Raw genomic sequence first — 16,285 nt, forward strand, 5'->3', positions numbered from 1 at the left:
GGTCCCGGGAAAGTGGCCAAGTGGCCCAAGGGGGTGGCCAAGGCATGTGGCCACCGCGCCCCTCCCGAGCTGAGAGGGGGTGGGTAGCCGGCGCGCGGTTGGCCTGGGGTAGCCGGCGCACGGGCAGGCGGGGTGGCCGGGCCGGGTGGGCGGGTGGGGTTGCCGGGCCGGGCGGGCGGGTGGGTGGCCTGGGTGGCCTGGGTGGCCTGGGTGGCCTGGGGGTGGCCCCCGGGCATATACACGTGGATGGGGAATCACCAACAACCCCATCAAACCAGAGCTTGCCTTGCTCTACACTGAGGTGACAATGGCCGGCGGCGTCCCCACACTGACGCCACCTGGCGGAATTCAAAGTCCAACATGGGCCTGTAATCTCACCACAATTACACTAGGAGGCCCTGCCCGTATTCCGCCAATTATCCATCAACACTAGACAGGTTATTTGAACCACCTGTTACACCATGAGGCTCTGCCAGCTGCTTCTTGGGTGCCCACTGTCTCTGAGGCTATTTTACTGGTCCTTCCGTACCTCATCGGCCCCAAATTTCATGAAAATTGGGCCTAGACACAACCCGGGATGGCAGGAGTGCCATCCCTGCTGGACAACACGGTAACGTCCGCGATTAATGGGGTGGAGGGGGGAGACTCCCCCCTCCACCCAGCTACGTCCTCGTCCACCTGCTACCCTGCTCAAACTGACGATTTCACGGGCTAAGGAAACTCAAAATGCCCATACCTCCCCCCCCCTACTTTGTCTTGACCAATCAGCAGGAAGCCGGCACACCGCCATGGTGCCGCTTCCAATCACAGCTGTTCGCACCAAGACACAGCTCAGAGCAGCCGTGCCTAACCCAATCACAGGCCTCACTCACCCTCAGGCGTGCTGTGATGTCACAAGGAGGGGGAGGCCTAAAGACAAGGGGTGCACTGTCTCTCATGGTGGGGGGGGGGGGGCAACATTCACCCCACTTTCCCCCCATCTCTAACGGTTTGAGAATCAAGTACCACCCTACACCACTTCACACTCAACTCCCATCCTATTTCACAGAACAGGAAAATTTCTGTAATTCTCTCTACAGAGCAATCACAGGCCTTTAACCAGTCCCAAACGACAGTCCTTAACATTAGCTTTCATTCAACACCCCACAAGTATATGTTAGTTTGAAAGCTCCAGTTTCTAGAGTCCCTAGGGCGACAAGCCTAATCTAGAATCTAGGAAAATTAGCTGAGGGAATCTAGATTCCCTCACAGTTGCCCCCTCCCCATCCGGCCCGTTGGCATCGTGAGGGGGCTTGGTGGACGGCTGCAGGAGTGTGATGCTCCGTGGGGCAGTCCTCTGTCCTTTTCTGGCCTTGCACTCCTGCTGCTGTCTTCTCTAATTGTGCCGGATCGCTTTTCCTTTTCCTCATGATTCGTTTTTCTCCCCCCTCTTCTCCTATCTGCTTGTCGTTTCCTGCCGACCTTTTGCTTGTTTTGGATTATTTCTTTGGACTTCTTCTAATTTGACGCCCGGGTGCTTGAGGAGGCATACTCTTGCACCCGTAGAACTGTAGTACCCAACGTCTTGAGCGAGGGGAACCTTTTATTGTCAATCCCCCTTTCGTCGCTGAACCCGATCTCGATGAACTGATGGTTCTTAAGGTGGCGTTTGTGGGGCGTATACTCACGACGTACCCCTAGGGGGCCCCGGCATGATCGGCGATAGCTTCACGTTGGGTGTCCTACCTCTAATTGTGGCTCCATGGTGGGTATGGGGGCACATTCGTGGATGAATTTATCACTCTTCGTACCTATGTCGTTGAATGCTTCTGTTTTACCCTCTCGGGCTCGTGGGGTGGGCGACCAAGCCCCCGAGTCGGCCTGTCTTGGAAAACCGGGCTCTGTAGCCTCCGCTACGTTGGGCCCCGACCTTGCTCCTCCTTTGACCATCCTAACTTCTTCCCCCAGCTCCCCTCCCTCCTCTGTGGTTGGGTCGAGCCTCCAGCCCCCAGTGGTGACCACTTCGTCCCCTGGTGCGGCTAAGTCTCTCGTTGTGACTACTGCTACTTTTGTCCCCTCTCTCTCTGGGGGTTCTCATCGCCGTTCGCGCCCCGGCCGCACTCGCTCGATTCCTTCCCGTACTGACGCGTATCGAGCCTTGTTTGGTCCCGCTTCTTGGGCCAAATACTTTGATCTCCTCCCTCTTGATTCTGCGCCTCCTAACGATTTCTCCCTCCATCGGCATCTTGTTGATTCCGTGGATGCGTCCGTTACCTTTAACCCCACTCGTCTCGGTACACGTGTTGTTGCTGCTCCTTCTCAGGATGCAGCTTTCCGCTTGGCAGCCTTGTCTTGCCTTTGCGAGATCCCTGTTCGGGTCTCCAAGAACGTTCAGATGAATGCCAGTGTTGGCACTATTCTCCTCCCACCCCATGTTGCAACCGGTGTTCGGAATCTGGAGGATTGCCACGATGATATTCGGCATATCCTTGATGCCCAAAGCCATTCTGTCCTCCAGGTTGACTCGTTTACCTCGTGGTCGTCGCCGTCAACCCCTTCGTGTTGTGAAGATCACCTTTGATGGTCGGACCCTCCCATCCTCTGTCATTCTTGCTGGTGCTAGGTGCTCTGTCCAGGAGTATATCCCTTCTCCTCGGCTTTGTAATAAGTGCTGGAGGTTTGGGCTTGGTGCCCTCCGCTGCTCTGGGACTGTCTCTCTCTGTCCTTTGTGTGGGGGTGAAGGTCACTCTAAGTCGGAGTGCACTTCTCCCCAAGCTCGCTGCCTCAACTGTGGTGAGGCCCATCCTACCTTCTCCCGTGCCTGTATCCATTACAAGCTTGAGGCGGCCGTCCTCACCTTGAAGCACCGGGAGCGTTTATCTTTTCCTGAGGCGAGGCGCCAGGTTCGCCGGCTCCCGCCTTATGCTAACGTCTCTTATGTTCGCATATTGCGCTCTTCCTCTCCTCATCCTCCCCTCCTTCCTCAGACTCACAACCGTTTCCGGGCCTTGGACCCTGATACGTCCACTGCCCCCTCCTCTGTTCCAATGAGTTCTGTCCCGAAGGGTCCCTCTCCTGGTCCTCTGTCTGGGGTTCCCCTTCTTTCTGCCCGGTCTATCGTGTCTCCTGTGTCTTCTTCCTCGTCTCCCTCCGATCCTCCTTCCCTTCCTCTTCCTCCATCTATTGGCTCTCCCCGCCGCCTGTCGGTGCAGGCGGATGTCCATCGCTCTCCTACCGGCCGTCGTGTGTGCTCTCGTTCAGCTTCTCCTGTTGAGACACTGGAATCCGTTGCCCGGTACGTGGTTGCTGGGACACCGGTCTCTTTAAGTAAGAAGCGTAAGCCTGGCTCCTCTCCTTCCTCCTCCCCGGTAGGTAAGAAGGCTTCGCTTTCTTCCTCAGCCCCTACTTCTGGCTCTGTTGCTCCTTCCCCTCCCATTTCAGTGATTGCGCCCCCTGTTCCTGCTATGGAGGTTTCTTTGGCCCCTGCTTCCCTTTCGGTTGCTGCTCTTGCTGAGATGCGCTCCCCTCTTTCTACTCCCCCTCTTCCTGCTGCTGTCCTTGACTGCTCCTCTCCCTTGTCTCCTCCTCTTCCTCCTCCTCCTCCGGACCCTGCCCGCCCACCTCTGGTCTGCTCTCCCGCTTCCTTCCCTCCGTCTTTGCTCAGTTTACCCATGCCCACTAACCCTGACTTTGCTGACCCTGATCCCGACCCTGATATTCTTTAACATGCTGTGTTGCTCTTTCGCCTTTGTTTCTTCCTTGTTCTCTGTTGTTGTCCTTTCCCTTCTCGTCGATGTCTATTCTTCTATGGAACGTTCGAGGTTATTACGCCAATAATTTCTCCGATCTCCAACTTCTGATTTCGCGGTTTTCACCCCTTTGTGTCTGTCTCCAGGAGCCGATGCTTGGTGCTCGTCCTGGTCGTTTTCGTGGCTATTCCTTTCTCTCCCCCCACTGATGTTCCCTTTGTTCCTTTACTTTTTCCTTTGCCTCTCCATTGTTCTGCTGCTCGTATCTTTGTGGGGAAATGGTACACAGTTTGTTCCATTTATCTCCCCCTGAGTGTCCCGCTTTCTCTTCCTGATTTGAAACACCTCTTGGACTCCTTGCCGGAGCCTATGCTCCTGCTGGGTGACTTCAATTGTCGTCATTCTCTTTGGGGTGATGTTCTGACGAATACCCGGGGTCGCCTTCTTGAGCCGTTTCTCCTCTCTTTATCCCTGTCTCTTCTGAATTCTGGTGAGCCCACTCATTTGGACTCTCGGACTCGCACCCTTTCATGTCTTGATCTTTCTCTCTGCTCTTCTTCTCTTTACTTAGATTTCACGTGGCAGGTTCTTGATGACCTCCATGGCATTGATCATTTCCCTATCCTTGTTTCCTTTTTCTCGTTTCGCCCTTCACTCTCTTTTCCTAGGAGGCGGTTTGCTAAAGCGGACTGAAACCTATTTACCCTCAGTGCTGCTCTCTCTGACCTCTCCGTTCTGTCTCTCCCTCGCGCTCTCCTCCTTTTTCGTGACACTGTCTTTGACGCTGCCCTCCGCTCTATTCCTCACTCTTCCTCTCGGGGTCTACGGAAGTGCGTTCCCTGGTGGAATGCGGACCAGGGTTGTCCCAGCCCGAGTCCCAGCCAGGGACTCGGGCTGTCCGCTGTAAGTGTGCAGCTTGGAAGAGGCACCGCTGTCGGCAGACGCCCGATTCTTTTCTTTTCTTTCGGAAAGCGAGTGCGGTGGTCCGTAGAGCCATCCGTACGGCTAAACGTGAATGTTGGGCATCTTATGTCTCCACAATTACGTCCGAAACTCCTCTGCTACAGATCTGGAAGCGTATCCGCAAGATAGCGGGTAAGTTCGTTCCCGATGTTTCACCGGTCCTCCACCTCCATGATACTCTTGTGGCAGACCCGTTGCAGGTCGCTTCCGAACTGGGTTCCCACTTTTCTTCTGTTAGCCCTGGTCTTCATCTTCACCAACCTTTCCTTCTTCGTAAACCTGTCCTTGAGTCTCGTTCTTTAGATTTCTGCACTCATCTTCAGCTTCCCTATAATGATCCCTTCTCTCTCTCTGAACTTCGTTCTGCCCTGGCCCTCTGCGGTTCTACGGCGGCGGGCTCAGATGGGCTCATTATGAGATGCTTCGCCATCTCCCTCCGTGCACGTCTCAGTATTTACTGAGTCTGTATATAATCGGATCTGGGAGTCGTCGTCAGTCCCTGAGGACTGGCTCGATGCCGTTGTCGTCCCTGTTCGCAAACCAGGGTCTCTGGGTACTTCCCCTAAGGACTTTCGCCCTATTGCTCTCACAAGTTGTGTCTGCAAACTCTTTGAACATATGGTTAACGTTCGTCTGATCTGGTTCCTGGAACACCATCACCTCCTCTCCCCTTCTCAATTTGGTTTCCGCAAGTGCCGCAGCACGACAGATGTCCTGGTGAACTTGGAGGTCTATATTCGTACTGCTTTTGCTGCGAAGACCTCCGTTGTTGCCGTCCTTTTTGACCTGGAAAAGGCGTACGAATCCACTTGGCGATATCATATTCTATCTCAACTTCATTCTTTTGGCTTTCGTGGTCATCTCCCTCTCTTTCTCCACAGCTTCCTCTCTCGTCGTTCCTTTCGGGTGCGCCTTGGTACCGCTCTCTCTGCCTCTTTTCAGCAATACGAAGGTGTGCCCCAGGGTAGTATTCTGAGAACTACTCTTTTTCTGGTTGCCCTCAATGGTCTTCTTTCCTCTCTTCCTTCTGGTGTCTTCTCCGCTCTCTATGTCGATGATCTTACCCTTTGCTGTCAGGGTGATGATTCGCCTCTCCTTCAGCGTCGGTTTCAACTTGCAATTGATGCCGTGTTGTCTTGGGCCACCGATCATGGCTTCAAGTTCTCTACTTCTAAGACTTGTGCCATGACTTTTACGCGGAAACGGGTCGTTCTTCGTCCCTCTTTGTCACTTTATGGTCATCCCCTTGAGTACAAAGATTCCGCGAAGCTTTTGGGGTTATTCCTTGACACTCATTTGTCTTGGTCTCCCCATATCTCTTACCTCCGTGTTGAGTGCTCTAAGGCCCTTACCCTCCTTCGGGTCTTGTCCCATACTTCTTGGGGGGCAGATAGGCGCACTCTCCTTGCTTTACATTCCTCTTTCGTCCTGTCTAAGCTCGAGTATGGTTGCCCTGCTTACTCGTCTGCTTCTCCTACTCTTTGCCGTCTTGATGCTTTGCACCATACTGGGTTGTGCCTCAGTTCTGGTGCCTTTCGTTCGACTCCCATCCTTAGCTTGTATGTTGACACTGGCTTCCTGTCTCTCGAGGACCGCCGTGATCGCTACTGTCTTCGCTATCTTGCACGGTCCTTGCAACTTCCTTCCTCTCGCCTCTGTCGTGCTTTAACTTTTACCCCTCCTGCGGTTCCTGTTCCTCTTCACCACCTCCCTCTTTCTGTCCGGTTATCTCGCCTACAGGATCCCTTTCCGTTCGTATTTCTGATGTTTCTCCTCGTGTTGTTCCTTCTTTGCCCCCGTGGAGAGTCCCTCTTCCGCGGTTTTGTACATCCTTGACCCGTATCACTAAAGCTTTTACCCCTCCTCCGGTTCTAAAACGCCTTTTCCTCGAGCACTTTTCTTCTCACTCCCGCTCCGTTTCTGTCTTCACCGATGGGTCTAAGTCTGCGGATGGTGTTGGCTACTCTTGTTTTTCCTGATCGCACTTATATGTGTCGCTTACCTCCGGAGACTAGCATCTTTACAGCAGAGCTTTATGCTATTCTCTATGCTCTTCGTCTCCTGCTTTCTCGTTGTCAGTCTTCCTTTGTAGTTGTTGTTGACTCTCATAGTGCCCTCATGGCTCTCGGGGTCCTCTAATCCGGTTCATCCAGTAGTTGTCGAGATCCAGCATTCTCTGTTTCTTGTTCACAGTAAATTTAAGTCGGTTGAGTTTTGTTGGGTTCCCAGCCATATTGGTGTGTCTTTAAATGAGCGTGTGGATGCTGCCGTAAAGGAAGCTGTCCGCTCTTGTCCCATCTCTCGTAAAGGTATTCCATATTCCGACTTTTACCCGGTTATCCATTCCTCCGTCCTTACCTGTTCGCAGGCTTCTTGGTCGTCTGTTACTGGTAACAAACTACGTACTCTTAAATGTTGTGTTTCCTCGTGGCCATCCTCCTACCACCGTAACCGGTGATGGGAAACGGCTCTGGCGAGGTTGCGTATTGGCCATACTCGCTTAACCCATGGTCACTTGATGGAGCGCCGCCCTGCTCCTTATTGTCCTAGTTGCATTGTCCCTCTTACGGTCATGCATGTCCTTCTTGAATGTCCTGACTTCCAGGACGAGAGTGTGTCTTGCTTTTTTGTGTGTGTCTTCTTGCTTTCCAATTTTTTCCCGTTTTTGTGGGTAAATGATATACAGTCTGTTCCATTTATCTCCCCCCAAATGTCTCGCTTTCCCTTCCAGATCTTAAGCACCTCCTGGACTCCTTGCCAGAGCCGGTGCTCCTTTTGGGTGATTTCAACTGTCAACATTCCCTCTGGGGTGATGTTCTGACAAACACCCGAGGCCGTCTTCTCGAACCGTTCGTCCTCGCTTCTTCTCTATCTCTTCTGAATTCTGGTGAGCCTACTCATGTGGACTCTCGAACTCCCACCCTTTCCTGTCTTGATCTTACTCTCTGCTCGTCGTCCCTTTACTTAGATTTCACGTGGCAGGTTCTTGATGACCTCCATAACAGTGATCATTTCCCCATCCTCGTTTCTTTATTTTCTTTTCACCCTCCCCTCTCCTTCCCTAGGTGGCAGTTTGCCAAGGCTAACTGGAGCCTATTTACCCTCCGTGCTATTCTCTCTGACCTCTCCTCTCTGCCTCTTCCTCGCGCCCTCCTTCTTTTTTATAACACTGTCTTCAACGCTACCCTCCGCTCTATTCCTCGCTCTTCCTCCAGGGGGCACATGGAAGTGCGTTCCTTGGTGGAATGCGGACTGTGCTCAGGTTGTCTGCTGTAAGCGTGCAGCCTGGAAGAAACACCGCCGCCGGCAGATGGCCGATTCTTTTATTTTGTTTCGGAAGGCAAGTGCGGTGGCCCGTAGGATCATCCGTACAGTTAAACGTGAGAGTTGGAAATCTTATGTTTCCATAATTACGTCCGATAGGACTTCCGCCCTATTGCTCTCACGAGTTGTGTTTGCAAGCTGTTTGAGCGTATGGTAAATGTCTGTCTGATGTGGTTCTTGGAACACAATCACCACCTCTCTCCTTCTCAATTTGGTTTTTGCAAGTGCCGCAGCACGATTGATGTCCTGGTGAACTTGGTGGTCTATATTCGTACTGCTTTTGCTGCGAAGACCTCCGTTGCTGCTGTCCTTTTTAACTTGGAAAAGGCTTATGACACGACATGGAGATACCGTGTTCTGTCCCAACTTCGTTCTATTGGCTTTCGTGGTAATCTCCCTCTCTTCCTTCAAAGCTTTCCCTCTCGTCGTACCTTTCGAGTCAGGCTTGATACCACTCTTTCTGCCTCTTTTTCGGCAGTATGAAGGTGTGTCCCAAGGTAGTGTTCTTAGTACTACTCTTTTTTCTGGTTATCCTCAATGGTCTTCTTTCCTCCCTTCCTTCTGGCATCATCTCCGCTCTTTATGTTGACGATCTTACTCTTTGCTGTCGGGGTGATGATTCGCCTCTCCTTCAATGGCGGCTTCAACTTGTGATTGATGCCGTGTCATTTTGGGCCACCAATCATGGCTTCAAGTTTTCTACTATTAAGACTTGTGCCATGACCTTTACTCGGAAGCGGGTCGTTCTTCGTCCCTCTTTGTCACTTTATGGTCATCCCCTTGAGTACAAAGATTCCACGAAGATTTGGGGTTATTCTTTGACACTCGTTTGTCTTGGTCGCCCCATGTCTCTTACCTCCGTGTTGAATGCACTAAGGCCCTTAACCTACTTAAGGTGTTGTCCCATACTTCTTGGGGAGCAGATAGGCGCACGCTCCTCTATTTGCATTCCTCTCTCGTCCTGTCTAAACTCGATTATGGTTGCCCTGCATACTCTTCTGCTTCTCCTTCTACTCTTCGCTGCCTTGATCCTTTGCACCATACTGGGTTGCGCCTCAGCTCTGGTGCTTTCCGCTCAACTCCTACCCTCAGCTTGTACGCTGACACTGGCTTTCTGTCTCTCCAGGACCGCCGGGATCACTACAGTCTTCGCTATCTTGCGCGAACCTTACCGCATCCTCACTCTTGCCTCTATCGTGCTTTGACTTATTGACTAATCCTGTAGTTCCTGTTCCTCTTCACCACCTTCCTCTTTCTGTCCGTTTGTCTTGCTTACAAGATTCTCTTTCGGTTCGTATTACTAATGTTTATCCTCGTATTGTTCCATCCCTGCCCCCGTGAAGGGTCCCCCTTCCCAAATTTTGTACTTCTCTGACCCGCATCACTAAAGCTTTTAGTGTAAGGGCGTAGAACACTAAGGGTTCACTATATCAAATTTAGAGTTTTGATGTATGGCTATGAAGCAGCTCTACCCTTGAGATATATTACGAATATAGGAGTCGTATGGGGGATTATCTCACATGTAAGACATACATATCACATGTATATCTTACATGTGAGAGTAGTATGGAAAAAAGGGTTTAATTGAGAGTGTCTACAACAGTGTCTATAAAGAGTGTCATTGTCACCCCAGTGTAGAGCAAGGCAGGCTCTGGTTGCTGGAGTTGTGGGCGATTCCTCAACCACGTGTGTATGCTTGGAGGCCACCCCCAGGCCACCCCAGGCCACCCAGTCACTCGGCCCGGCCACTCGGCTCGGCCCGGCCACTTGGCCCGGCTCAGCTCGGCCCGCGCGCCGGCTACCACCACCCCCCCTCTCAGCTCGGGAGGGGCGCTGTGGGCCACGCGGTGGCCACATGCCTTGGCCACCTCCTTGGGCCACTTGGCCACTTTCCCGGGACAGCCTAGGGTCACATCTTGTCGACGCATGAGGAGCAAGCTAAATGTTGACAGCTAGAGTGGTGGTGACCTGGGAAATGAGTAAAATGAGGAGGTTAGACGTGAGTAAAATTTATCATTGTGTACAGTGTGATGAGTACCGGTGGAAATTCCCGGTAAGAGTGGTCTCAGAGCCTCGCCAGGCTAGGGAAGCAGCTGAGAGACAGCTGTCTGTATCACGTCCAGGTGACCGGTAGGGCGGTACCTGGAGATAGATGTTGTACACGACCACACTGTAGTTATATATAGATATATGTGTGTAGACTGACTCGAGTATGTACCGGTCAGTGTAGAGATTTACCATATAAATGATCCAGTTGTCGATTCTATATAATCGTTCAGACTGGATTAATGCCATAGAGTACCGTATTGTATCATTAGAGGTAGGCAGGCCAGGTTGCAGGGATGTCAGTGGGTACCCCTGAGGTCTGTGTAGTTAGAGATACATATACCTGATGATATAATTTTCATTGATTATGTGAATGCCATTTCTATGTGTTCATTTGCATGTTTATGTACTGTGTTGTGTGGTGAGTCAGTAGATGTGATTGCTGACTGATTGCCTAATGATGTCATTAGCATGTGGGGTATGCTGACGGCATCATTATGTTGCAGGTTTGTGCAGTATTGTTATCAGTTTATACGATATTGCTGCCCTGGGAGCTGTGTTGAGGGTTTAAGGGGCCTCTAGGATTATTCAGGGGAATTCACAGTGCTTAATGAGAGCAGGCAATTGATGGATTAATTGCCTTGCTGAGGTAAGTGTGTGTTCATAGTTGTCCTTTGCAACGGTTGCAAGAAAAGGGGGGCAGTAATATTGGTATACTCTTGTGTGTTGCACAACCGTGTGTCATTATTGTGTGGGTACAGTAATTAGCGAGTTGCTGTAGCCGCAACCATATGTGGGCAGTGCATTTGTGCTGTTGCATGCCATTGTAGTGTGACCTATGTAACGCTGGGGTTACTTTGTTTCTTTATGTTGTGCTGAGGACTTAAGGATTCAGTGAGTTAATAATTGGGGAATTAACTGGATAAGGGGTGCACACTATTGTTGAGTGAGTGAGGGCTGTTATGAGAGAGAACAGCGTTGAGCTTGAGTGAGATACGTCTCGGAAGCAATTAATTGTCCGTGTGACAACTAATTGACCACTCTAGCTAATTATGTAATTAGCCTTCTCATCATGAATTCACGTAGTGGGAGAGGATCTGTCAGAGTCTGTCAGTATTTGTGTTAACGTAATTTGCTCGAGTCTAATTACCTTTCTGGGGTATAGCAATTAGTGGCTCAGGTTAATTAGTGGAGTAATTAACATCTGAGAGCTCCGATGACTCGGTAAAGCGAGGTTATGGAGCTAGCATAAATCGTTGTATTAATCATATCCTGTCTGAGGACAGTGGATTAGTGGCACATCTTGTTAATTAGGGGTAATTAACTCCTTTCCCGTGAATTCACAGTGTTTGATGAGACCTGCTTAGGCAGTGCGGAGTGAGACGTATTTATGGATGATTAATTATCGGTCCTGGTGACAGTTAATTAATTGATCGGAGCTAATTAGGGTAATTAACACTCACTAGTAATTTTTTGACACAGACTGTTGAGAAGCTACCAAGTTAGGGTAGGCTTAGTTAATGTAACTCAATGGGGATGTAATTAGTGGTCCGTTTGACCTTAATTGAGGATTACTCACTGAATACTTGCTAGGAGTCAAGTGTGATGTAATATAAGTTTGAGTTATTGTTAACAAGAGAGACAAGTGTTAAAGATTAACGTAGAGTATCACCATGATGTTGTCTAGTGTGAGACAATTGTTTGTGATTACCGTAGTACTTTGTTGCTGACTGCTGCGATCAGTCAATTAACGTAATTAATCACTTAAGGCAATTTCTTTTGGTTGTCGTCTGGTGACGAGAGTAGAGTCATCTAGGGATTTGTGGAGCTGTGTCCCAGAATCCCGCCTTGCCTGTCTTTGTTATTATTTACAGGGCAGCTTCTTGTAGGGAGTTGCAAAGAGTGTTCACATTGGGTTGTGATAGGGGGGGGTCACTGTTCGACTACCCGCCTAGTTACGTGGGTCTCTCCTGGGGGGCAGGAGGACCCCTAAGCTTGTGATTATAGTAGCTGTCAGGGAAACCGAGACACTATTGATTGCATGCTTGTGTCTTCAGTGGATATCCTTCATTTGTTCAGTTAGTTCATGTTGTCAGCCCGAAGTGTCAGCAAGATGGAGCCTGCTGTCACTTCTCGAGGGGCTGTTGAATAGCTGTGTTGCAAATGCCACTTGATGGACAATAGCGTAACCATTCGCTGTGGAGTAACTTAGTCTGTGATATTTTTCTTTGATTTGCAATATTGCGTCATCAGTGGGCACAGCTGTGTTCAGGTTAGTTCAGTATGCAGCCTCACAGCAAGGGTTGATATTTAGCTGTTTGTTATCGTGCCACTGGACGGACATTAACGTAACGTAAACTCGGTAATGTAGTAGTTAGTCTCTTGTTATTAATAAATTGTTATGTTATAGAAAACGGTCTTTGATGTCAACCCTTCAACCATATTATTCCACCATATTTCTGCATATTAATAAATGTTGATGTGATCTTGAAATGACGGCTGCTCTTGGGAATTCGAATTCCAATTCATAGAGCCACATCAAATATAATTATTTGATTGTTAGAAACCGTCGGTTACCCTTTATTAGTTTTAACGTCCTGTTTAACTAGGAGGAGCCAGTGGCCTATTGTGGACAGGTTTTCACCTCTAGTGGTGGAGGCCTGGCGGTTTGCTCCCGCTTTTCCTTTTTGTATTGGACTCATGCTTAACTGCCGTGAGCAGCCTTTAAACTTGTAGTCCACCTCCTAAGGGAGGTAGGCGTAGAAAAAAATCTCACACACGAGGAGAAACATTAGAAACACGAACGGAAAGAGAATCCTGTAAGCGAGATAACCGGACAGAAAGAGGGAGGTGGTGAAGAGGAACAGGAACCACAGAAGGGGTAAAAGTTAAAGCACGACAGAGGCGAGAGGAAGGATGTTGTAAGGACTGCGCAAGATAGCGAAGACAGTAGCGATCACGGCGGTCCTGGAGAGACAGGAAGCCAGTGTCAACATACAAGCAAAGGACAGGAGTCAAACGAAAGGCACCAAAACTGAGGCACAACCCAGTATGGTGCAAAGCATCATGACGGCGAAGAGTAGAAGGAGAAGCAGACGAGTAAGCAGGGCAACCATAATCGAGCTTAGACAGGACGAGAGAGGAATGTAAAGCAAGGAGAGTGCGCCTATCCGCTCCCCAAGAAGTATGGGACAATGCCCGAAGGAGGGTAAGGGCCTTAGAGCACTCAACACAGAAGTAAGAGATATAGGGAGACCAAGACAAACGAGTGTCAAGGAATAACCCCAAAAGCTTCGCGGAATCTTTGTACTCAAGGGGATGACCATAAAGTAACAAAGAGGGACGATGAACGACTCGTTTCCGAGTAAAAGACATGGCACAAGTCTTAGAAGTAGAGAACTTGAAGCCATGATCGGTGGCTTCGACAAGAGACGACACGGCATCAATCGCAAGTTAAAGCCGGCGCTGAAGGAGAGGCGAATCATCACCCTGACAGCCAAGGGTGAGACATAAACAGCGGAGAAGACACCTGAAGGAAGAGAGGAAAGAAAACCATTGAGGGCAACCAGAAAAGAGTAAAGCTCAGAACACTACTCAGGGGCAAACCTTCGTACTGCTGAAAAGAGGCAGAGAGAGCGGTACCAAGGCGCACCCGAAAGGAACGACGAGAGAGGAAGCTGCAGAGAAAGAGAGGGAGATGACCACGAAGGCCAAAAGAATGAAGCTGGGATAGAATATGATATCGCCAAGTGGTGTCGTAAGCCTTTTCCAGGTCAAAAAGGACGGCAACAACGGAGGTCTTCGCAGCAAAAGCAGTACGAATATCGACCTCCAAGTTCACCAGGACATCTGTCGTGCTGCGGCACTTGTGGAAACCAAATTGAGAAGGGGAGAGGAGGTGATGGTGTTTCAGGAACCACATCAGACGAACGTTAACCATACCTTCAAAGAGTTTGCAGACACAATTTGTGAGGGCAATAGGGCGAAAGTCCTTAGGCGAAGTTCCCAGAGACCCTGGTTTGCGAACAGGGAGGACAACAGCATCGACACAGTCCTCAGAGACTGACGACAACTCCCAGATCCGATTATATAGACTCAGTAAATACTGAGACGTGCATGGAGGGAGATGGCGAAGCATCTCATAATGAGTACCATCGGAGCCCGCCGCCGTAGAACCGCAGAGGGCCAGGGCAGAACGAAGTTCAGAGAGAGAGAAGGGATCGTTATAGGAAAGTCGAAGTCGAGTGCAGAAATCTAAAGGACGAGACTCAAGGACAGGTTTACGAAGAAGGAAAAATTGGGGAATTGAAGACCAGAGCTAACAGAAGAAAGTGGGAACCCAGTTCAGTAGCAACCTGCAACGGGTCCACCACAAAAGTACCACGGAGGTGAAGGACCGGTCAAACATTGGGAACGAACTTACCCGCTATCTTGCGGATACGCTTCCAGATCTGTGGCAGGGAAGTTTCGGACGTAATTGTGGAGACATAAGATGCCCAACATTCACGTTTAGCCATATGGATGGCCCTACGGGCCACCGCACTTGCTTTCCGCTAAAAAGCAAAGAAAAAGAAAAGCTAAAGAAAAGAAAAGAATCGGCCGTCTGCCGACGGCGGTGCCTCTTCCAGGCTGCACGCTTACAGCGGACAGCTCGAGCACAGTCTGCATTCCACCAGGGAACACACTTCCCCGGACCCGAGAGGAAGAGCGAGGAATAGAGTGGGGGGCAGCGTCGAAGACAGTGTCATGAAAAAGGAGGAGAACGCGAGGGAGAGGCAGAAGGGAGAGGTCAGAGAGAGCAGCACTGATGGTAAATAGGTTCCAGTCCACTTTAGCAAACTGCCACCTACGGAAGGAGAGGGAAGGACGAAAAGAGAAAAAGGAAACAAGGATAGGGAAATGGTCCCTGCGATGGAGGTCATCAAGAACCTGCCACGTGAAATCAGAGTAAAGAGAAGATGAACAAAGAGAAAGATCAAGACAGGAAAGGGTGCGAGTCCGAGAATCCAAATGAGTGGGCTCACCAGAATTCAGAAGAGACAGGGAAGAAGAGAGGATAAACGGCTCAAGAAGGCGACCTCGGGTATTCGTCAGAACATCACCCCAAAGAGAATGACGACAATTGAAATCACCCAGCAGGAGCACAGGCTCTGGCAAGGAGTCCAAGAGGTGTTTCAGATCAGGAAGAGAAAGCGGGACACTCGGGGGGAGATAAATGGAACAAACTGTGTACCATTTCCCCACAAAGATACGAGCAGCAGAACAATGGAGAGGCAAAGGAAAAAGTAAGGGGACAATGGAACATCAGTGCGAATCAAGAGAGCAGAAGAATTAGGAGCCCCAGCAACAGCTTGGGGGGGGGGGAGAGAAAGGAATTGATAGAGGTTTACAAGTGGATGAATGGATATAACAAAGGGGATATTAATAGGGTACTAAAATTATCAACACAAGACAGAACACAAAACAATGGGTATAAATTGAATAAGTTTAGATTTAGGAAAGACTTGGGTAAATACTGGTTCAGTAACAGGGGTTGTTGATTTGTGGAACCAATTGCCGCGTAACGTGGTGGAGATGGGGGTCCCTCGATTGTTTCAAGCGCGGGTTGGACATGTATATGAGTGGGATTGGGTGGTTATAGATAGGAGCTGCTTCGTATGGGTCAATAGGCCGTCTGCAGTTACCTATGTTCTTATGTTCTATAGTACAGCGACTAAACCTGAACTGCAAAATCTAAATGGGGCCTAACCGGTGGACGATATAACTGAAGAACAAAACCAGGCATCTTGTTACTAATGCTTCAATGAATAAATCCCAGTGTCCTATTTGCTTTATTACGAACTTCCATGCATTGATCCTTTGGTTTTAAATTCTAACTAATCATAACTCCCTGAACCCTTTCGCAATCTCAACACCATCTAGCTCGTATCATGTAACTATATCATCATTACCTAACCTAAAAACTTTAAATTTGTCAACATTAAACTGAATCTACCAATCGTTTGACTATTTCAGAACCCTGTTTAGATCTACTTTAAGTGATAGTGATACTTCTCCCGTGTTAATTTCCCCTGCCGATTTTTGTATCATCGACAAATTTGCAAATGTTGTTACTCAAACCTGAATCTAAATCATTTATATATATTATAAACAATAGAGGTCCCAGGACAGAGCTCTGAGGCACTCTAATTAAAACATTTTCCCACTCTGACTTAACCCCATTC

General features: G+C 49.6%; 1 protein-coding gene across 1 annotated transcript in view; it reads left to right on the forward strand.

The window, feature by feature from the left end:
• Window positions 1–13,406: 13,406 nt before the first annotated feature.
• The window catches only part of LOC123749222 (calphotin-like), a 42,820-nt gene continuing 39,941 nt past the window's right edge, over window positions 13,407–16,285 (forward strand). The window contains exon 1 of the mRNA XM_069331644.1: window positions 13,407–13,563. Within this exon, the coding sequence (XP_069187745.1) occupies window positions 13,407–13,563 (157 nt within the window). The remainder of the gene's footprint in view (window positions 13,564–16,285) is intronic.

The sequence above is a fragment of the Procambarus clarkii genome, chromosome 26, assembly GCF_040958095.1.
Source record: "Procambarus clarkii isolate CNS0578487 chromosome 26, FALCON_Pclarkii_2.0, whole genome shotgun sequence".
Taxonomy (NCBI): Eukaryota; Metazoa; Arthropoda; class Malacostraca; order Decapoda; family Cambaridae; genus Procambarus; species Procambarus clarkii.